At 42.8% G+C, this 22,987-nt stretch overlaps 1 protein-coding gene across 1 annotated transcript in view; it reads right to left on the reverse strand.

Annotated features, from left to right (window-relative positions):
• LOC122561273 (solute carrier family 2, facilitated glucose transporter member 9-like) overlaps positions 1-22,987 on the reverse strand; it is a 253,152-nt gene that overhangs the window by 39,351 nt on the left and 190,814 nt on the right. Inside the window, exon 4 of the mRNA XM_087998797.1 lies at positions 6,068-6,166. Coding sequence (XP_087854923.1) covers positions 6,068-6,166 — 99 coding nt within the window. The remainder of the gene's footprint in view (positions 1-6,067; positions 6,167-22,987) is intronic.

Here is a 22,987-nt window from a genome sequence, read left to right on the forward strand (position 1 = left end):
TTGACCAGTTTGGGTGCCATGGGCTGAAGAGCCTTTTTCTGGGTTATAGATCTCTATGACTATATCATGCTTCATCACAGATTCTAGTATTTTCCCACTTACTGATGTTAGGCTATCAGGTCTATAATTCCCTGTCTACTCTCCCCTTTCTTTCTTAAATAATGAGGTCAATATTTCAATGTTTAAACATTCCAAAATGTGTAGAACTTTGAAAGATGATCATGAATGCATCTGCTATCTCTATAGCTACATCTTCCAATACTCTGGGATGTATATTTTGAGTGTCAGGAATTTGTTAATTTTTGGTCCCACTATTATGTTTATTCCTACTTATTGTTACTAATAATTATTTCATTCAGTTCCTCATTCTCACTTCTTCCTTGGATCACTGTTATTTCTGGGAGATTTCTTTCATCTTCCTTTGTGAAGGTGACCACAAAGTTATTATTTAGCTTCTCTAACAGTTCCCTATTTCCCTTTATAAATTCCCTTAAGTCTGTATGTAGTAGGCTCCATTTGTCTTTACAAATCTTTTCTTTCCTGTGTACACACAGACGTTTTTACAGTCTGTTTAAATGTTTCTTGCTAGTTTACATGAAAATCTATTCTCCCTTTATCAGTTTGTGTTCCTCATCTGCTGAATTTTAAAATATTCCCAATCCTCAGGTTTACTATTTTTCGACAAATTTATAAACCATCTCCTTTGATCTTTAATGTGATCTTTAACTTCCTTTGTTAGCCATGGGTGCCTTGTAATGAAAGTGAGTCAGTTGTATTTTGTGCTTTAAAGGAATATACGTTTGTTGTCCATCATGTATTAATATTTAAACTATTAACAATTGCCTGTCCATCATTAAATATTTTAATGTATTATCCAGATCCAGTAACTTCTCCACAGTTACCTTTGTTTAGATTTCAGACCCTAGCTTCAGAATGAACAACATCATTTTAAAACTTAATAAAACATTCCAAATTATTATGTTATGAATCAAGAATAAAAGAGTTGAATATTATTAAATGGATAAAGATTGCAGGAAGCTGCAGCACAGAGAGATTTGTTAGTCCTCAGCCCAAAAGGTAGGATGCAAGTGGTAGGCAAAGTAAATGGAATATTGATCTTTAATTCAATGGGGATGGAGCATAAAGATAGGGAAATCTTGCTAGAACTCTACAAGGCATTGGTTATACTACATCGAGTCATAAAGATGTACAGCACAGAAACAGACCCTTCAGTTCAACTTGTCTATACCTACCAGTTATCCTCACCTAATCTAGCCCCATTTGCCAGCAATTGGTCCATATCCCTCTAAACCCTTCCTATTCATATACTCATCCAGATTCTTTTAAATGTTGCAATTGTACCAGCCTCCACCACTTCGTCTGGCAGCACATTCCATACACGCACCACCTTCTGCGTGACAAAGTTGCTCCTTAGATCCCTTTTATATCTTTCCCCTCTCACCCGAAACTTAGTTCTGGATTCCCCTTCCCCAGGGAAAAGACCTTGTTTATTTACCCTATCCATGTCCCTCATGATTTTATAAACCTCTAAAGATCACCCCTCAGCCTCCGATGCTCCAGGGAAAACAGCCCCAGCCTATTCAGACTCTCCCTATTGCTCAATACCTCCAATCCTGGCAACATCCTTGTAAATCTTTTCTGAACCCTTTCAAGTTTCACAACTTCCTTCTGATAGGAGGGAAACCAGCATTGCATACAATATTCCAAAAATGGCCTAAACAATGTCCTGCACAGCGCAACATGACCCCTCAACCCCTTTACTCAATGCTCTGATCAATAAAGGCAAGCATACCAAATACCTTCTTCACTATCCTATCTACCTGCAGCTCCACTTTCAAGGAACTATGAACCTGCACTCCAGATCTCTTTGTTTAGCAACATTCCCAGGACCTTACCATTAACTGTATAAGATATAACTTTCCAAAATGTAGCACCTCACATTTATCTAAATTAAACGCCATCTGCCACTTCTCAGCCCATTGACCCATCTGATCAAGGTCCCATTGTAATCTGAGGTAACTTTCTTCACTGTCCACTACACCTCCAATTTTGGTGTCATCTGTAAACTTACTAACTATACCTCCTATGTTTACATCCAAGTCATTTATATAAGTGACAAAAAGCAGTGGACCCAGCATCGATCCTTGTGGCACACCACTGGTCACAGGCCTCCAGTCTGAAAAGCAACCCTCCACCATCACCCTCTGTCTTCTACCTTTGAGCCAGTTCTGTATCCAAATGGCTAGTTCTCCCTGTATGCAATGAGATCTAACCTTGCTAACCAGTCTACCATGACGAACCTTGTTCAACATCTTACTGAAGTCCAGATACCTGGAAACGGTTTTGGTCCCTTTATCGCAGGAAGACTATACTGGAATTGGAGGCTGTTCAGAGAAGGTTCACTAAGCTGACACCAGGTATGGAGGGACTGTGTTATGAGAAGAGATTTTGTATCTTGCACCTGTACTCATTGGAATTCTGAAGAATGAGAGGCAACCTTATTGAAACATTGCTAGGGGATTCGATGGTGTAGATGTGGTTGTTTGCCCTGTATGAATGTGTAGGACCAGAGGACATAATCCCAGATTAAGGGGTCATACAGTTAAGACAGAGATGAGGAAGAATTTCTTCTTTCAGAGGGTAATGAATCTGTGAAATAGTTTATGATAGAGGCTGAGTCATTAAGTATATTCAAGACTGAGATAGACCTATTTTTAATTAGTAAGGGGACTGAGGCTTTTGGAGAAAAGGCAGTTGAGGGTTATCAGATCAGCCATGGTCTCACTGAATGGCAGAGCATGCTCCACAGGCTGAATGGCTTCCTTCTGCTCCTGTGTCTCATGGCCTTATTTTTAAAATTCTGCATTCCCACCCACCCCCGCTAATCCTGGATTTCTCTGCGTTGCAAGAATCTATCCATCTCCTCTTAGAAATTCTCAATGACCCCCACCTCCACTGTCTTCTGAGGAGGAAATGTCCAAAGTTGTACAACCTCTGAGGAAAAATATTTCCTCTAATCTCTGTCCCAAAAAGAATGATCCCTAATTTTAAAACAATTCCCCCTAATTCTAGACTCAGCCACAAGAGGAAACAACCTTTCCACACCCACCTTGTTAAGACCATTTATGATGTTACAAACTTCAGTTAAATCACCCCTCATTTTTCAAAACTCCAGTGAAAATGAGCTCGGCCTGTCCAATAGTAATGGCTGAGTAATTCTAGATCAAAATCCGAACATCCTTCCCAACAACATTTTGAATGCCTTTACCCTCCAAAGACTGCAAAGGTTCATGAAGGCAGCTCCCACCACCTTTGAGAGAAAGTGAGGGCTGCAGATGCTGGAGATCAGAGCTGAAAATGTGTTGCTGGAAAAGCGCAGCAGGTCAGGCAGCATCCAAGGAACAGGAGAATCGACGTTTCGGGCATAAGCCCTTCTTCAGGAAGGGCCTTCCTGAAGAAGGGCTTATGCCCGAAACGTCGATTCTCCTGTTCCTTGGATGCTGCCTGACCTGCTGCGCTTTTCCAGCAACACATTTTCAGCTCCCACCACCTTCTCAAGTGCAATTCAGGTTTGACTGTAAGTGAAAACAAAATATCGCAGAAAATCTGGAAATCTGAAATTTAGATGAGAAAATGCTGGAGAAACTCAGCCGTTGTGGCAGCATCTGTGGATACAATCAGTTATGACTCTTCCTCAGAGCTGGATTGCTGAACTGTTGGGTTTTGCTGGCAATATCTTTTTTATTATGGGCTATAAATGTTGGCCTAACCAGTGAGACCCACATGCCAGGAATTAAATTTTAACAACACTTACATTTCTCAACTTTAACAAACTGCCTCATTGAACCTGACAATTGCAGGGACCAACAGCTTTCACAGAACACGTTTCTCCGGTATATGTACTTATCCAACATTTAACTCTCTGATCCCAAACTCAGCTCACCTCATTTGTCTCTGAAACCATAACCAACACCCACAGTGCCCACAATCTCCCATACAAATCTCCCATCCCCACACACCCTTCCAACCCACACAGCCTCCCACCCCCACAAACTCTCCTACCCTAATATACCCTCTAACCCAGAACTTCTATAAAACTCCCACCCACACCATCCACCCCCCAAATGCTCTCTCATCCCCACAAATCTTGCCACTCACATACACATCCCACCTGCCACACCCTCCCACCTTCGCATGCCCTCCCAATCCTCGCACCCACCCACCCATCTACCAGCATCTCCTCCCCTCGTTCCAACTACACCCCACTCAAACTCCCCCTTCACCAGGTCTTAAATACATGGAGGCTGTGGGCAAATTCACCCCAAAAGTCTTCAAATAAAATTTAATCATGAAGGTCACCAGAGAGAAATTATACACTTTCATCCCACCCTACCACATTTGTTAAGTTTTGGGGAACTGCTCTTCCAATCATAGATTGGTTAATTCACTGTGAACCAATCAGCAGTAAATGCAAGAGGAGAAACAGCCTGGAATAGGAGGAGCAGCTAGTAGTTGGGAAAGGGAACGTTTTGCCAGGAACTTGGCCAGTGATTCTGTGAAGCTTGTTGGGAGGTGTGTCTTCTGTCAGAAGCTGGGGATTTTGCTGGGAATTCTGCTGCTTTCGCCAAAGGCCATACCTTTTATTGGCCAGACCTTTTAGATGTCTGGTCATCTAAGGGGAGGGTTAAGAGTAAGAAGCTCCAAGACAGATAGAGATAGGAGTGGAGGGAATGAGGCGCCTGAAAGTGGAATGGAGCAATGGAGGTGATAAAAGGAGTGTGGAGAGAGTGGCTCAAAGGAGATAGAACAGTTTTAAACCTCTCAAAAAAGAAATATTTACACAACTGGGATCAAGGGAAACTGAACCATACGGCATAATAAACTAAATGCAAATATATGTTGAATATCTAGTTTAAGACTGTAAAGATTCAGAAGTTACCGTAGAGGAAAAATGTAGTGAATGCTGTTGTAATAAACACTGTGCCAATTCTAAAATTTATTTCTGAGATTTAGATCTGTGATAGTAGATTGTTCTAGCTTTGTGCTTTTGTGGTGGAATTGCAATTAGCTATGACTGCACCAATCTGTGGAAGGTGTGCTTAGGGTGATGGCTATTTGTATGTAGATGTGGACGATGTCAGATGGCACCAGGTTATAGTCCAACAGGTTTATTTGAAATCTCAAGCTTTCAGAGCGCTCCTTCATCAGGTGAAGTCACTTCACCTGACAGAGGAGCAGCATTCTGAAAGCCTGTGATTTTAATTAAACCTGTTGGACTATAACCTAGTGTCATGTGACTTCTGACTTTAACTAATGCCCATCTTATGGCAATTTTAATAGTAGGAAATGAATGCTTTCCTTCAGTGGTTGTGGGCTTAAATGTAATGGAGCATTGAGAATGTTGGCAAATTCTTCTAATTCGGCTTCTGAGTCCAAATACCTCACTTGAAAATAAAACCCACAGAAGAAACCATTATTATGGGCTGCACCAACTAATAAATGGGTCAGTGAGATTGAAAGATTAGCCCCAAAAATAAAAAAGTAACCATTCAGAAATTCTAAAAAAGGAGCCCTCGAAAGTAATCATTTTGGGTGGCACGGTGGCTCAGTGCCTCACAGCGCCAGGGACCCGGGTTCAATTCCCGCCTCGGGCAGCTGTCTGTGTGGAGTTTGCACATTCTCCCCGTGTCTGCGTGGGTTTCCTCCAGGTGCTCCGGTTTCTTCCCACAGTCCAAAGATTTGCAGGTTAGGTGAATTGGCCATACTAAATTGCCCGTAGTGTTAGGTGCATTAGTCAGGGGTGAATGTAGGGGAATGGGTCTGGGTGGGTTGCTTTTTGGAGGGTCGGTGTGGACTTGTTGGGCCAAGGGCCTGTATCCGCTCTGTAGGGAATCTAATCTAATCTAAAAAAAAAATTAAGGCCTGCCATAGAGCCATACTCCCCCTGTACCCGAATATGCCTTGCCACACTCCCTCCCATTCCCACATGATGTTGTACCTGTGCTGTGGTCCATCACAGCAATCCCGCACAATTATGTTATCTCACCTCTGCCGGTGAGTTCACCACTGCTAAGTTATAGCCATAGGCCATGGAGGAACCAAAGGAAGTGAGGATGGATACTGCCAGGAGAGGCCACGTCAAGTGCTGTGTAAAGACAGAAAATAAGAGCAATGAGATTAAAACATAATACTCCTGATGTTGATTGTCTCTGAGTATCATGAACCTACTATGCAGATGGTCAGCACTGACAATGAAGAAAGGGAAGTTCTGTAGGTCCTTCACTTTAGTTTCATGTCTATGGGTCACAGGCAGAGCAAGGAAACAATTACCCATCGTGTCACTTTTCAAATCATGCTAAAGTAACTAACTATTTACAGAATATGCTGCAAAATGTACAATGGACATGGCTTTAGCTCAATGACCGGCTCTTGAATGCAGTAGTGAGTGTTTCGGTAGTGCTGTACATTTGGAGTGTCAATACTAAGGGAGGGTTGCACCATCAAAGGGTCAGTACAGAGGAAGTGCTGCACTGTCAGAGGGTTAGTACTGAGGGAGTTCTGCACTGTCAGAGGGTTAGTACTGAGGGAGTGCTGCACTGTCGGAGGGTCAATACTGAGGGAGTGCTACACTATCGGAGGGTCAGTATTGAGGGAGTGCCACACTGTCAGAATGTCAACACTAAGGAAGTGCTGTACTGTCAGAGGGTCAGTACTGAGGGAGTGCCATACTGTCAGAGGGTCAGTACTGAGGGGGTGCTGCACTGTCAGAGGGTCAGTACTGAGGGGGTGCCGTACTGTCAGAGGGTCAGTACTGAGGGAGTGCCATACTGTCAGAGGGTCAGTACTGAGGGAGTGCTGCACTGTCACAGGGTCAGTATTGAGGGGGTGCTGCACTGTCAGAGGGTCAGTACTGAGGGAAAGCTGTCCCATCGGAAGGGTAGCAGTGGGATAGTGATGCAATGCTCTGCACTTGATTGTCTATCCTGAAAGGTATCACTGATGTCTGCCTGCTATCTTGAGGTAGGTGTATCAGATTGCAAGGCCACTACTTTCAAGAAGTGTATGTGGGAGCAGAGATCTCTCAGTTCTGAGGCCAATCGATCTCCCTGAGCCAACACCTGTATAGAATGAGCATGTGATGAGACAGGTCACTTTGGAGAGGAGAGCTTTGGAGAGCTGTATTTGAGAGGCCTTTATGCAGTATAAGGGAAAGAGAGTTACAGATTAGATTAGATTAGATTCCCTACAGTATGGAAATAGGCCTTTTGGCCCAACAGGTCCACACCAACCCTCTGAAGAGTAACTCACCCAGACCCATTCCCCTACCCTATATTTACGCCTGACTGATGCACCTAACACTACAGGCAATTTAACATGGCAATTGACCTGACCTGCACATCTTTTGGATTGTGAGAGGAAACCAGAGCACCCGGAGGAAACCCAGGCAGACACGGGAGAATGTGCAAACTCCACACAGTCACCCGGGTCCCTGGTGCTGCGAGTCAGCAGTGCTAGCCACTGAGTCACTGTGCCACCCCCAGAATATTAAGAGCCTCACTTGGTGATAAATAGCCTCAGGAACAATGTACATGGAGGCGCCCACAGCCTGAGATACTCCTGACTGGTACCTCACTGTAGCATGTAGCAATTATGGGCTTAAAGCGCAACATAATGCAGTGAGGTATTGGCTGATCTAGTGCACGTGGAATCACAGCCTGGCATTTGATACATTTGAGATTGAGAAGGGATTTGAAATGAAAAGAACAGAAGTTGAGTTTAAGATTGCAGGGCAGTGCCAAGAAGAACTCACACAAGGAGCGGGGAATTGTTTACAGAAACTGGCAGTCTTGCTACAGAGAGAGCAGAATATGCTTACCTTGTGTTATGTAGTTTATGACACGGTCCCATCCTCTAGACTGTATTATATAGTCCGTAACTCCCTTTGACTTCTCCATTATTCTATACAGAATGTATCCCCTAACACCTATTACCAAACACATGCAGACTACATCATTTTTACTGCCTCCTATAACACGTGGTTAGGGTGAAGTAAATTCTCAAGGAGAGGAACAGGCAAATAAAGAAGAAAATGCTGAAACGGTTGAAGAAGCAGCAGAGAAGAAGATAAATAAATGGAGACAATGAGAAAGGGAGAGAGGGAAAAGCCAATGGACAGAGAGAGATATACGAACACACTTAAATAGGGAGGAAGATGGTGAGAGAAATAGAAACAGCGAAGAATGAGAAAATAAACAGAGGAATTGAATGAGGGGGATACAGTAAAAGAGAGAGAAATGGGGCGAGAATATGTGGAGAGAAAGACTGAAGAAGTTCAAAATTTCTTAAATTATTGTTTGCAAATGAAGAATGAATTTGCTTAAAAAGAGCGAGTGATTGATGGAACAGAAAAGAAACAGATTTTCACAGATTTAAAATTTACTGTAGGAGACTTTAAAATTCTAATAAGGAAGAGATGTGAAAGGTGTGTGTGTGTGTGTATCTGTCCTATTCATATATCCCATCTAGATGCCTATTAAGTGTTCTCTGACAGTTCATTTCATACATCCACCATCTTCTAGGTGAAAATGTTGCTCATTAGATCCCTTTTAAATCTTTCCCCGTCACCTTAAACCTATGCCCGCTAGTTTTGGACTCTTAACCTGGGCAAAAGACTTTAGCTATTCATCCTATCTATGAAGTTAAAAATCACACAACACCAGGTTATAGTCCAACAGGTTTAATTGGAAGCACACTAGCTTTCGGAGCGACGCTCCTTCATCAGGTGATAGACTATCACCTGATGAAGGAACGTCGCTTCGAAAGCTTGTGTGCTTCCAATTAAACCTGTTGGACTATAACCTGGTGTTGTGTGATTTTTAACTTTGTACACCCAGTCCAACACCGGCATCTCCGAATCATGTCAGTCATGATTTTATAAATTTCTAAAAGGTCACCCCTCAGCCTCCAAAGCTTTAGGGAAAACACCCCAGCCTATTCAGCCTCTCACTATAGCTCACGCCCTTCAGCTCTGGCAACATCTTTGTAAATCTTTTCTGAATCCTTTCTAGTTATGTTTGCATGCAAAGGTTAGTGAAAACACACTGTATCCATGTTTGCATGTCTTTGCTCAGCATAAGACAGTATCACCTTAAAATTTGAGCAAGGTAATTCAGGGGTGGTTTCAGGAAGTACTTCCTCACACAATGGGGAGTGAAAATCTGAAAGTCTACTCAAAAAGTTGACAAGGTCAGGGATCAGTTGAAAATGGAAATTGATGTTTGTTGGGAAGGAGCATTCCGAGTTCTGGAATGCAGGTGAGTTTTAGTATTTGGATCCATATCAGCTGCACACTAAATGAATAAGAGAACAAGCTTGAGGTTCTGAATGTCCTCCTGCTGTTCTTATATTCAGAAACTGAGGAATTGCTAGTTAGTTAAGTACACAGTCTTTAAATCAGTGCCCTGAGAGGAGAAATGAAATCACCCACTTCCTCTCTCCCCTGTCTGATGCATTCTCACAAGGTTGATAGTCACTGCTGGGTATACATTGAGACAAAAAAATGTAATTATCTGATTTCTAATTCCAAACTATTTCCTTCCAATGCTTTACAAATTTAGCATCAGGGTTTACAAGAGACTCTTTCTTTTAATACAGATGAATGTACACAGAGCAAACTAACAGCAGCTTCATCATGGAGAGGATTACTTATTGATTCTGGAACAGGGCAAGACAGTGAATAATCCCTGGGTGAGGGAGTGGGAGAAGAATGCACACATATGGGGCAGAGAGTGACAGAAACTAACAGAAACAGGAATCAGAAAAAGACAATGAAAGATGCAAAACTTCCAATTCTATAGTGACTAAATGACCACTCAGTATTTTGTCAAACGTAGGCACAGTTGGGAGCTAGAAATCAGAGGAGCCAGAATATGCACTGCATAATCCCACAAATAACAATCCAACTAACTTTGTGATGTTTACTGAGAGAAAAGTATTGGCCAGGATATGAGGAGAACTTCCTTGTTATTATTTACAATATTGGATTTGAATCTTTTATTCCCACCTGAGGGGACTGGTAAATTTAAGTATCAGGTGACTGTGTGGAGTTTGCATATTCTCCCTATGTCTGCGTGGGTTTCCCCCAGGTGCTCCAGTTTGTTCCCACAGTCCAAAGATGTGCAGGTCAGGTGGATTGGCCATGCTAAATTGTACATAGTGTCAAAGGATGTACAGGCTACGTGGATTAGCCATGAGGAATGCAGGGTTACAGGGATAGGGTAGGGGTTGAGTGTAGGTGGAATGCTGTTTGGAATTTGGGCTAAATGGCCTGCTTCCACACTGTAGGGATTCTATGAAGTGAAGCATGCAGCACAGAGTCCAGAGCGTCTCACTCAAACAGCAGCAGCAGCAGCAGCATCACCCCCCTCTCCCACCCCACCCCACACATCCTGAGGGACTGGAAATGAAGAAGAAAAATTGTGGTGGGACATCAATTGCATGGGATCTACAATAAACAGAAACCGCCTGAATATAACACAACAGGGCAGGAGAACGTAGGGAAACAACTAAGTAAGGGAGAAATTGATGTTGAAGGAATAAATGTGATTGAATGGGTGCCTAAAAAATATTTAAAATGCAAAAGGAAGTGAAATCTTATTTACTATAAGTTGAAATGTCTACGTAGCAATGCGCACAGAATCCTTACAAAAACAAGATGCTAGAGTGTTGAGACAGAGTAGGAATTATAGAGACACAATCATAGAAAATTAAACATTGCAGCATAACATATATAGAAAAGACAGAGGTAGAAAAAGGGGAGCTGGTGTAGCTGTTGTATATTCTGCATAACATGATGACAGAAAAGAGAAACAGCTATCAGTGTGACAGAAGTAAAATCCATAAGAATAGATATAAAAGATGATAAAGGATCAATCACATGAATGGGCACAGCCTGGAGACCGATGAAGGGCTGTTGGCCAAAACATCGATTTTCCTGCTCCTTGGATGCTGCCTGACCTGCTGTGCTTTTCCAGCACCACACTCTCGACCCCACAGCCTACAGACCACCTAATAGTGGAAGGGAGGTGGAGGAAAAAGAAATGTAGACAAATAATGGAATTAAGTAAAGAAAGGTAGAATATTAATCACAGGGGAATTCAACTTCCTGAAAGTAATTGGACAGAAGAGTTAAGTAAAGGCAATAAAGGAATAGAGATCTACCATTACTTCCTAACCCAATGTATGAACTGAACAAGAGAAGATTCACTATTGGCTAGTAATGGAGAATTAATCAGAACAGGTAAAAGCAGTAAAACTCAGGGAACACGTAGGTAATAGTGACCACAATATAATAAACTTTAGGGTGATGATTGAGAAGGGCATAAGTATGACGAAAACGAACAGGTTAACAGATTAGAAAAGATGGATTTTATGATCATATGAATAGGATTTGGGAAAACAAAATAGGCAGCAATATTGAGAAATAACCAGGTAGAGCGACAATGGAAAATATACATAATGGTGTTCAACAGAGCTCGACTAAAGAAAAGAACAAACTAAACACTAGTGAGATTCTGTGGATGCACAAAGACATGGGAACAGCTGAGAGATAGGGAAGAAACACACACCTAAAAATATAGATAGCAAAGGAGTGCAGAATAAGAGAGAATACAAAGTGATTGGGAGGGAAGGAAGCAAAAATTATGAAAGCAAAGAGGAATGTGAAAGCTAAATTATCAAGGAAATTTCCATAACATAGCCACGTGTTTGAGTCCATCAGTTAAAAAAGAAAGCCTTTTATAATCTATTAAGAGATTAGGCAAGATATTACCACAGATAATGATAGACAGATGACAGAATAATTCAATAATTATTTTGCTTCAGTATTTACCAGGTGCAAGTAAACTGACACTGAATAATGAGTTGAGCAAGGCACTAAGTACATATAGATTTTTTAAAAGTTAGGATATATTGAATAAACAAAATAGATTGATGAATATAGTCAGCAGATATGAAGTCAGGGGACAAGTGGCAGAGGGATTACTGAGACAGAAAGCAGAGACTGGGAGTGAAGGGTAGTTACTCAGAGTTGCAACGGGTGATGGGACATCGTGTTCGACAAGGATTAGTGCTGGGACCATTGTGTTTACAATTTACATTAATGATTTATACTTTGGAATCAGAAAGAAAATTTCTAAATTTGTGAATAACACAAGATTAGGAAGGCCAGATTAATAAAGTTCCCCTCCAAGCCAAACAGCATCCCGACTTAGAAATATATCACCGCCCCTTCTGTGTCACTGGAACTCCTTCCCTAGGTGGGTGTACCTATCAAATGGACTGAAGCAGTTTAAGAAGACAGCTCACCACCACCTTTTCAGTGACAACTAGGGATGAACAATAAAGGCTGGCCCAGCCAGTGACATCCATTTCCCATGAATGAATAAAGAAAAACGGAGGAGGATGGCAACAAATTACAGAAGCTTCATAAACCAGCAGATTGGGTAAATAATTGGCAAATGAGTTTTAACAACAATAATTATTAGGTTGTTTATTTTGGAAGGAAGAATAGGGAGGTCACTTATTTAGATGGTCTGAGTCTGTATGAGGTAAAGAAGCAAAGGGATCTCAGATTAGCCAAGGCCCAGGCCCGCAGCTAAGCCCAGGGACCTGAAGGAGGAGAGAAGTAGCCTCGGCCCTGGGTGGTGGTCTTTCAGGGTGGCAGTCTCCTTGTGTGGTGGTCTCCCAGTGTATCGGTCTCCCAATGTGGCAGTCTTGTTCCTGTGTGGAACTCTTCCTTGGCAGAGGCCTCTGGCCCAGTATCTAGTGGCTTGAAGTCTTCAGGGTATTCAGGGTATTCTCCTGTTCTGAAATCGACTTTCTCTAATTTCAGAAGCCGTTAACTCAACTGTGATGAACTTAGCCTTAATTTTACTTTTTAAATAATTATTATTATGTATGACATCTATCATTGATGTCGTGGGACGACTTATAAAACTTTTCAGCATACTTTTCACACCAGTATGGTTAAAATACAGTCATACAATCACAGAGGCATACAACATGGAAACAGACCTTTTGGTCCAACCAGTTAATGCTGACCATAAACCCAAACTAGACTAGTCCCACCTGCCTGCGCTTGGCCCATATCCTTGGCCCACGTACAGGACTTATCTAAATGTCTTTTAAATGTTGTAACTGTACCACCACATCCTCTAGAAGTTCATTCCACAAATGAACAATTATCTGTGTAAAAACATTTCTCCTCATTTCTTTTTTAAATCTTTCTCTTCTCACCTTATAAATATGCCCCATAGTCATGAAATTTCCCATCCGAGGGAAAGGACATCTGCCATTCACCTCATCCACACCCCTCATGATTTTACAAACATGGAACATAGAACATTACAGCACAGTACAAGCCCTTCGGCCCTTGATGTTGCGCTGACCTGTAAAACCAATCTGAAGCCCATCGAACCTACACTATTCCATTATCATCCATATATTTATCTAATTACCATTTAAACACCTTTAAAGTTGGTGAGTCTACTATTGTTGCAGGCTGGGCATTCCACGACCTTACTACTCTTTGAGTAAAGAACCTACCTCTGACATCTGTACTACATCTATCATCCCTCAATTTAAAGTTATGTACCCTCGTGCTAACCAGCACCATCTGAGGAAAAAGGCTCTCACTGTCCATCCTATCTAATCCTCCAATCATCTTGTATGTCTCTAATAAGTCATCTCTTAACCTTCTTCTCTCTAAAGAAAACAGCCTCGAGTCCCTCAGCCTTTCCTCATAAGGCCTTCTCTCCATAAAAGGCAACATCCTAGTAAATCTCCTCTGCACACTTTCCAATGCTTCCACATCCTTCCTATAATGCAGCAACCAGAAGTGCTATGCAATACTCCAAGTGTGGCTGCACCAGAGTTTTGTACAGCTGCAACATGACCTCATGGATTCAAAACTGAATCCCTCTACCAATAAAAGCTAACACACCATACGTCTTCTTAACAACGCTATCAACCTGGGTAGCAACTTTCAGGGATCTATGCACATAGACACCAAGATCTCTCTGCTCATCCACACTACCAAGAATCTTACCATTAGTCCAGTACTCTGTATTCCTGTTATTCCCTCCAAAGTGAATCATCTCACACCTTTCTACATTAAACTCCATTTTCCATCTCTCAGCTCAGCTCTTGCACCTTATCTGTCTCCCTCTGTAACCTGCAATATCCTTCTGCACTGTGCACACCTCCACTAACTTTGAACACCAACTCATTTACGATCATCTCCTTTGAGATCCAGGGATGAAGTCCATTTGAATCCACAGTCTTGTCAGCTCACAGCTCCATTAGTTTGGTTGGTACTCTTCCCTTGGGACTGTAATTTTGCCAAGTTTCTCTCTCCCATTATATCACCGGAATGTTTTTTGTATCCTCTATAGTGAAGACAGGAAAAAAAAATTGTTTTTATACTTAATTTCCTTATTATCTACTATCAACTCCCTATTTTCACTCTAAGGACCAATGCTCAATTTACTTATTCTTTTCCTTTCTAAATCCCAAACTCTTATGGGGAGCGGGCAGGAAAGTGGAGTTGAGTCCGAGATTAGGTCAGCCATGGTTGCATGAAATGGTGGAGCTCAAGGGGCTGAATTGTCTACTATTCATATGCTACCCATTATGTGGTTCAACAACAACAACTTGCATTTATAAAATGCTTCGAACTTACTGAAAATGTTCAAAGACATTTCACATTGGTGTTTCGGAAATAAAATGTGCCACTGAGGTGCCACATTTGGTGATTGAGCATTTTGAGGAATGGGGAGGTCAGGGGGAGGGTGGTGATGAGGTTTAAGGAGGGAATTACAAGACCCAGATAGCAGATAGCATAGCCATCACTGAAGGCTTAGCTAAAATCAGGAATGCACAACAGGGCAGAGTGGAAGATTTCAGATAACTCAGAGGAATATAGAGCTGAAGAAAGTTATGGGGAGGGAGTGAGGCAATAGAGGAATCTGATGAGATGATATGAGAATTTAAGAACTTTCCTTTAAGAAGTGCCTTAAAATCTAACTCTTTGACCAAGCTTTTGGGTCACCTATCCCAGTATCTCCATATGTGGCTCTGCCAAGTTTTGTTTAAAGCATCTTAGGATGTTTTACAACAGCAAAAGCACTAAAAAAAAAGTAAGTTGCAGTTTGAAAACTTCACATAGAAAAAGAAATGATTATGATTGAATGTCGAGCAGGCTTGAGGAGCTGAGAGTTACTGTGACTGGTTGAATCGCTGGTTGACATTTACATCTGAAGGCTAAAGCATGAAGCAGTGTTTACCAGAAGATAATCTGAGTGAGGGAGCTGCAAGACACCGAGAGGCAGAACAGTAGCACAAGTGAAAAGCAGAGCGTAAAAGTGGAGAAGAAAGAAAGACATATGCATCACTCCATCATCCCCTCGATGCAGATGTTTGATTCACTGATCAGCCATTGTGGGTTTAAGATTCAGTACTTATGGTTGAATCTGGTGACTGTAGAGGAGTCACTCTCCAGCCCTGAGGTAGTGATGAGACTAAGTGAAATATTAATCCAAGTTTCAGATAGTTCCCTCCCTCCTTTCCACAAGGAATTCTAGGGTGTATCCCATCTGGTCCAGGCTCCCTGTAGTCATTTTGTGCTTTCAGTTTCTCGTGTGACAGATGCTTTATTGACCTACACATATGTTATCAGATTCCACAACCAGCCTGACATGATATGATGAATTCACATACCACATCTGCTATTTCCCAAACCCTCTCATTCCCACACAACTTTAATCCTTAAAGAATCTAGACAGAGTTTTATAATCTGAAGATTTTGTCCTGAGCAAGAACTCACTTTCTGCGTTGTACTCTCACAAAAGAAAATGTTATTTGAAACAAGGAAAAATAAAGTTAGAAGCTCAGATTGATGGACAAAGTACTCTCTGATACATTAGCCTGAAACAGTTTGATGGGGACAGTATAGAGAGAGATTTTCACTCTATCCAGTCCCATGCTGGAACTGACCTGGGAGTGTTTGATGGGGATGGGAGATTTACTCTGTATCTTCAGCCAATTTAATTCACTGCATGGTTGAAGATGCTGGATATAGCAAGGGTCATAGTCCCTGACAACATTCCAGCACTAGGACTGAAGGCATGTACTCCAAGAATAAGCTGTACCAAGTTGTTCCAGAACAGCTACAACACTGGTAACTACCCATCAATGTGGGAATTGTCCACAGAAAGCAGAACAAATCCACCTTGGCCATCTACTGCCCTACCAGTCTTCTCCCATCATCAACAAAGTGATGGAAGGTGTAATTGACCAGTACCTAACCAATTTATTGACCAAAAACTTAGTCACTTACACCCAGATTGGGTTCCACCAGTTCCTAGCTTCATTGCAGTTTTGGTCCTTTAACTTCAAGGTAACATTTAATTCGGGTGTAGCATCAAAGACCCACAGTAAAGTTGAAATCAATAGGAATCAGGGGACAATTTCTCTCCATTAGTTGGAATCATGCCTACCACTAAGGGAGATGGTTCTGGTTATTGAACATCAATCACCTCAGGGTAATGTTGTAGACCGACAATCTTCAAATGCTTCATCAATGACCCGCCTTCTATCATAAGGTAAGAAATGGGGATGTTTGCTGATTGCACAATGATCAACACCCTTCGAAATTTCTTAGACAATGAAGCAGTCTACGTTCAAATGAAGCAAGAACTGGGGAACATTAAGCTTTGGCTGATAAGTGGCAATTAACATTTCCCCCACTTATTGGCCAAGCAATGGCCACCTCCAACAAATGAGGATTTAATTTCAATGAACATCAGTAAATTCCCTGACATTATTAATTTGCAATTACTACTGACCAGAAACTGAACTGAACTAGGCATATAAAAATTGTGGTTACAAAAGCAGATTAGATATTGGGAATTCTGTGCTGAGTAACTTACCTCCTGACTCCCCACAACCGGTCCACCATCTACAAGGCTCAAGTCATGAGTGTGATGGAATTCTCTCCATTTGCCTGGATGAATACAGCTCTGACGACTCACAAGAGACTTTACATCATTAAGGACAATCCAGGGTAATATTTGACATGGATAATGGATCATTAATGGATAAGAAATAAGGGTAAGGATAAATGATCCATTTTCAAGTTGGCAGACTGCAATTAGTTGACTGCCACAAGAATCATCTATTTGCCAACTATACTAATATATATCTATATTAAATAGCAATGAGTCAAATTTGCCCTGATGAGAAGTTAGGTGGTCACACAAACTGTACAAAGAATACAAGGAGACTTCAAAGAGATATAGACCTGTTAAGAGAATGGGCAACCTCAGATAGCAGATGGAATGGAGTTTGTGGAAGTAGAAAGTTATTCAATTTTCTTCAGAGAGTAGAAAAGTAGAATTTTTAAGAAAAACAACTTTATTTCAAGACTTCTGGAGTTCAAGAATAAAAAAGTTATGCGACAACTGTGTGAGATTTTGGTGAGACCACATCTGTGTGCAGTCTTGGTCTCCACACTTAAGTAATGATTCATTTGCCTTGGAGACATCAGAGTGAAGATTCACTAGATTGGCTCTTATCATGAGATGGTTTTCCTATGATCAGTCTGTATGAATGAGAGTGATCTTATTGAAGCATACTAGGAGCAAAATAGATTTTACAAGGTCAATACTTGAGACATGGCTTCCCCTGCCAGAGGAACCTAGAACATTGGGGCACAGTCTCCAGGGCAGCTAGACATAGGCAAGAAACTCTGGTCTTGCTAGGGATACCTACATTCCTTGAATGATTAATGAAAAGACAGGTAGAAAAGGGTTGAAAGGGTAACGGGAGAAAAGAAAAGGTAATAGAGCGAAGAAAGATTGAAGCAAGTAAGAAGCCTCTTATAACCATGGAGTGAGATGGAGTCTGATGAACCTAGCAAGAATACCCAAGTCACTCCCCTGACTGCAATAACATCTCTTTATTGTAATACCCAAGGATGTTTACTGACAGTTTGTTTTAGCTGAGACCATTACAGTGTAATATTCTGGTGAGGGCTTGGTGCACTATAATCCTGGATCTTGGTCAGTTCTAGTCTGTAATAGATACTCTCAGGTTGGTGACCTGAAGGCATATGACAACAGCAAGGTGAAGAATAAACCAAAGAGTGTTGATGCCAGAACATAGCCCTGTTAGCCCCTACTGTAGATCTCAAGGTTTTATGATATTAGCCCATCATTGCATGTTTTTTATTCATTCAAAGGGTGTGCATGTTGTCCAGTTGGGCCAGCACTTATTGCCCACCCCTAGTTGCCATTGAGAAGGTAGTGATGAGCTGACCTCATCATATTGCTATGGATAGATGGTATCACGATGAGCAGCTTCTTAGGGCCACCAATTTTCTCAACAGCTAAAACAGTGACTCTGCTCACATGTTCAAATGCCTTGGTCAGATTAATGTAGCCAATATGTTGTGGTTTCCTTGTTCATGACAGTTTTGTGCAGCTGCCGGACTAAAGAGCATACGATTGCGATCCTGCAGTTTGAAACCACACTGGGACTCAGGGGTAAATGCATTCAGAGTTGAGAGTGTGTTGCTGGAAAAGCACAGCAGGTCAGGCAGCATCCAAGGAGCAGGAAAATCGACGTTTTAGGCCGGAATGCATTTGTCCTTGTTAAACTACAGACCCTGGCTAAGACAGGCAAATTGTTTTCCATGATGCTCATCATGAACTTGCCTTGATAGTTGTTGGAATTATTACAGATAGCCTTATTCTTGTACAGGGTGCCAAACTTTATGTCAGGCTTATCCTCCCAGCAGAGATAGAGAGGTTCCTGCAGGAGTGCCAATTCTGCATGTTTGAGTTCATAACTCCAAAGACCTTCTGAATGTAGAAGTCGTCACTGGGTAACAACATCCTGGATGTCTATGTCCCTGCTACAAGGCCACCTGCAAGTGAGACATGATTATGCCAGGCATTCATGTTAACAACTGGGAAATAGTTGCTGACAGCTGTGACCTCTGGGGATTGACTGACTGGTTGGAAGTTACATTGGAAGAGGTGAATAGGAAGTTCAACTGGCCAAGAAGAGAGCCCAGAGAAAAGCAGCGTTGGCAGACTGTGCGCCTTCTCAGTCATCCTGTCAACAAATGTGGCAGAACCTGCCAGGCCAGAGTGGGTTCCTGAGCCACACCAAGTGATGCCTAACCCACAGATGCTCAGCATAGCTTTATGATTATCACCTCATAATGGATAGTTGCATATGAAGTAGCTGAAACTCATGTTGGCTACACTGATGAGTCAACAAATGAACAAGCAGATAAAGTAATTGAACACTGTGGTCCTTTACATATATGACAAACTATTCTTTCTTCACTGATAAACATTCAATCGCTATCTAGTTTCTTATCTGCTGGTTGACTTTGAGTCACATACGCTCCTTCTGACTTCACAGAAATGTAAGTGAACAACCTCATTAAGTCATTACAAATACAGCCAGAAAACTACATTCTTTCTGCACTCACTCAGTCCATTGCAGCTTACTGTCAGTTTCCCAGAGATTTAACACACATAAAGGTCATCCTTATACATTGCAGAGGATGCTGAGAATGCATAAGATAAATGTCAAGAATAGTCCCAAACATATCAGCCAATTTTGTTTTTTGAAATAATCACAAACCTGATCTATGTACACAGTGTCTGACCCCATTCCCTCACATATTATTTTATTTTTTATTATATTTCAAAAGTATAATTTATTCATAAAAATATCTTTATATACATAGTCACTAAAGCAGTTTGGTTCTGTACAGTAGCACATGAAGAAATAAACAAACATCAGAAAAAACATTGGAGTTTGACTCTATCCAACAAACAAACCTCTAAAGGCATTTCTTACTTATACGAGACTATATTTACACTTATTTGAGGCACTGGGACCGTCTGATAACTGACCAGACTCCCAGGGAGAGCTCAGACAATGGTCTTTCCCCACTGTGCCTTGACATCGGCTGCCCCAACTTTTAGTGTGTCCTTCAGCATGTTGTCCTGGACCTTGGAATGTGCCAGTCTACAACACTTGAGGTTAACTCCTTGCTCTTGAAGACCAACAAATTTCAGGCAGACCAAAGATCATCTTTCATCGAGTTGATGGTCCTCCAGGCACATCAATATTTGTCTCTGTGAGCATCCTGGGGAACAGACAGAGTCCTGCATCACAGAGCTGCTCAGGACGAACCTCACCAAGAACCACTGCATCTTTCTCCAGGCATTCTTAGCAAAGGCACATTCCAGAAAGTGTGTAACAGTCTCTACCCACCCCTGCAACCACTTCGAGGTCAACATGCGGTGGCACAGAGAGTCCAGATGTTGTGGGATGTGGCCATGTTTACCATTCCCTAATCACCCTTAAATACAGCAGCCCCATTTCCGAGGGTAGTCCATTGTCAACCCATTACTGTGCAATTGCATGTTGGACCAAGCAAGGACAGCAGATTTGTCCAAAGGACATCCGTGAACTAGATGCTTTTTAAAAAAAATAATAACAGATGATAGTTTCATGGTCACCATTACTGAGGCTAGCTTTCTATATCAGGTTTTATCAATTTAATTTAAATTCCACCAGCTGCATTGTATATCTCAGATCATTAGCCTAGCCTGAGGTGGCATGATGACTCATTGGTTAGTACTGCGGCTTTATGGCACCAGGTACCTCGGTTCAATTCTATCCTCTGGTGACTGTCTATGTAGAGTTTGTACCTTCTCCCTGTGTCTGTGTGGGTCTTCCTCCTTGGCACTCTGATTTCCTCCCATAGTTCAAAGGTGTGCATGTTAGGTGAATTGGCCATGCTAATTTGCCCATTGTGTCTAGGGATATGCAGGTTAGGTGGATTATCCACGGGAAAATGCAAAGTTATAGCGGTGGGTGTATCTGGGTGGGATGCTCTTCGACAGTCGGTGTGGACTCATAAGGCTGAATGGTCTACTTCCATATAGTTGGGATTCTATGAATCTTTAGATAACTAGGCTTGTGATATTACTGTGATGCTGCCAACATCCATAAAACACCGAAGCTTTTTTAAAATTCATTCACAGGATGTGGGCATCACTGGCTGGGCCAGCAATTTGTTGACCATCCCTAATTGCCCAGAAACAGTTAAGAGTCAACCACATTGCAATGGATCTGGAGTCACATGTAGGCCAGACCAGGTAAGGATCGAAGTTTCACTCCCTAAAGGACATTAGTGAACCAGCTGGGTTTTCCTCACAATTGACAATGGCCTAACGGTTATCATTAGTCTTTTCAAATTTGACCGGAAAAAGTGAGGTCTGCAGATGCTGGAGATCAGAGATGGAAATGTGTTGCTGGAAAAGCGCAGCAGGTCAGGCAGCATCTAGGGAACAGGAGAATCGACGTTTCGGGCATTAGCCCTTCTTCAGGAATGAGGAAAGTTGGTCCAGCAGGCTAAGATAAAAGATAGGGAGGAGGGACTTGGCGGAGGGGCATCAGAAATGTGATAGGTGGAAAGAGGTCAAGGTGAGGGTGATAGGTCAGACTGGGGTGGGGGCGGAGAGGTCGGGAAGAAGATTGCAGGTTAGGAAGGCGGTGCTGAATTTGATGGATTTGACTGAGACATGCTGGGGGGAGGGGAAATGAGGAAACTGGTGAAATCCGAGTTCATCCCTTGTGGTTGGAGGGTTCCTAGCGGGAAGATGAGGCGTTCTTCCTCCAACCGTCGTTTCGCTGTGGTCTGACGATGGAGGAGTCCAAAGACCTGCATATCCTTGGTGGAGTGGGAGGGGGAATTGAAATGTTGAGCTACAGGGTGGTTGGGTTGGTTGGTCCGGGTGTCCCAGAGGTGTTCTCTGAAACGCTCCGCAAGTAGGCGGCCTGTCTCCCCAATATAGAGGAGGCCACATCGGGTGCAGAGGATGCAATAGATGATATGTGTGGAGGTACAGGTGAATCTGTGGCGGATATGGAAGTTTCCTTTGGGGCCTTGGAGGGAGGTGAGGGGGAAGGTGTGGGCGCAAGTCTCGCACCTCCTGCGGTTGCAGGGGAAGGTGCCGGGAGTGGAGGTTGGGTTGGTGGGGGGTGTGGATCTGACGAGGGAGTCACGGAGGGAGTGGTCTTTACGGAATGCTGATAGGGAAGGGGAGGGAAATATATCCTTGGTGCTGGGGTCCGTTTGGAGGTGGCGGAAATGACGGCGGATGATGCGCTGTACATGGAGGTTAGTGGGGTGGTAGGTGAGGACCAGTGGGGTTCTGTCCTGGTGGCGGTTGGAGGGGCGGGGTTCAAGGGCGGAGGATCGGGAAGTGGAAGAGATGCGGTGGAGGGCATCGTTGACCACGTCGGGGGGGAAAATTGCGGTCCTTGAAGAAGGAGGCCATCTGGGATGTGCGTTTTTGGAACTGGTCCTCCTGGGAGCAGATGCGGCGGAGTCGAAGGAATTGGGAGAATGGGATGGCGTTTTTACAGGGGGCAGGATGGGAGGAGGTGTAGTCCAGGTAGCTGTGGGATGTCCGTGTTGATTCGGTCGCCTGAGATAGAAATTGAAAGGTCGAGGAAGGGGAGGGAGGAATCTGAGACTGTCCAGGTGAATTTGAGGTCGGGGTGGAAGGTGTTGGTGAAGTGGATGAACTGTTCAACCTCCTCGTGGGAGTACGAGGCGGCGCCGATACAGTCATCGATGTAGTGGAGGAAAAGGTGGGGGGTGGGGCCAGTGTAGTTGCGGAAGATGGATTGTTCCACATATCCTACGAAGAGGCAGGCATAGCTGGGGCCCATGCGGGTGCCCATGGCTACTCCTTTGGTTTGGGGGAAGTGGGAGGATTGGAAAGAGAAGTTGTTCAGGGTGAGGACCAGTTCAGTCAGTCGAAGGAGGGTGTCAGTGGAAGGGTACTGGTCGGTACGGCGGGAAAGAAAG

Source organism: Chiloscyllium plagiosum, unplaced genomic scaffold, assembly GCF_037043375.1.
Source record: "Chiloscyllium plagiosum isolate Xiang-an unplaced genomic scaffold, Cpla_swu_hap1 HiC_scaffold_22, whole genome shotgun sequence".
Lineage (NCBI taxonomy): Eukaryota > Metazoa > Chordata > Chondrichthyes > Orectolobiformes > Hemiscylliidae > Chiloscyllium > Chiloscyllium plagiosum.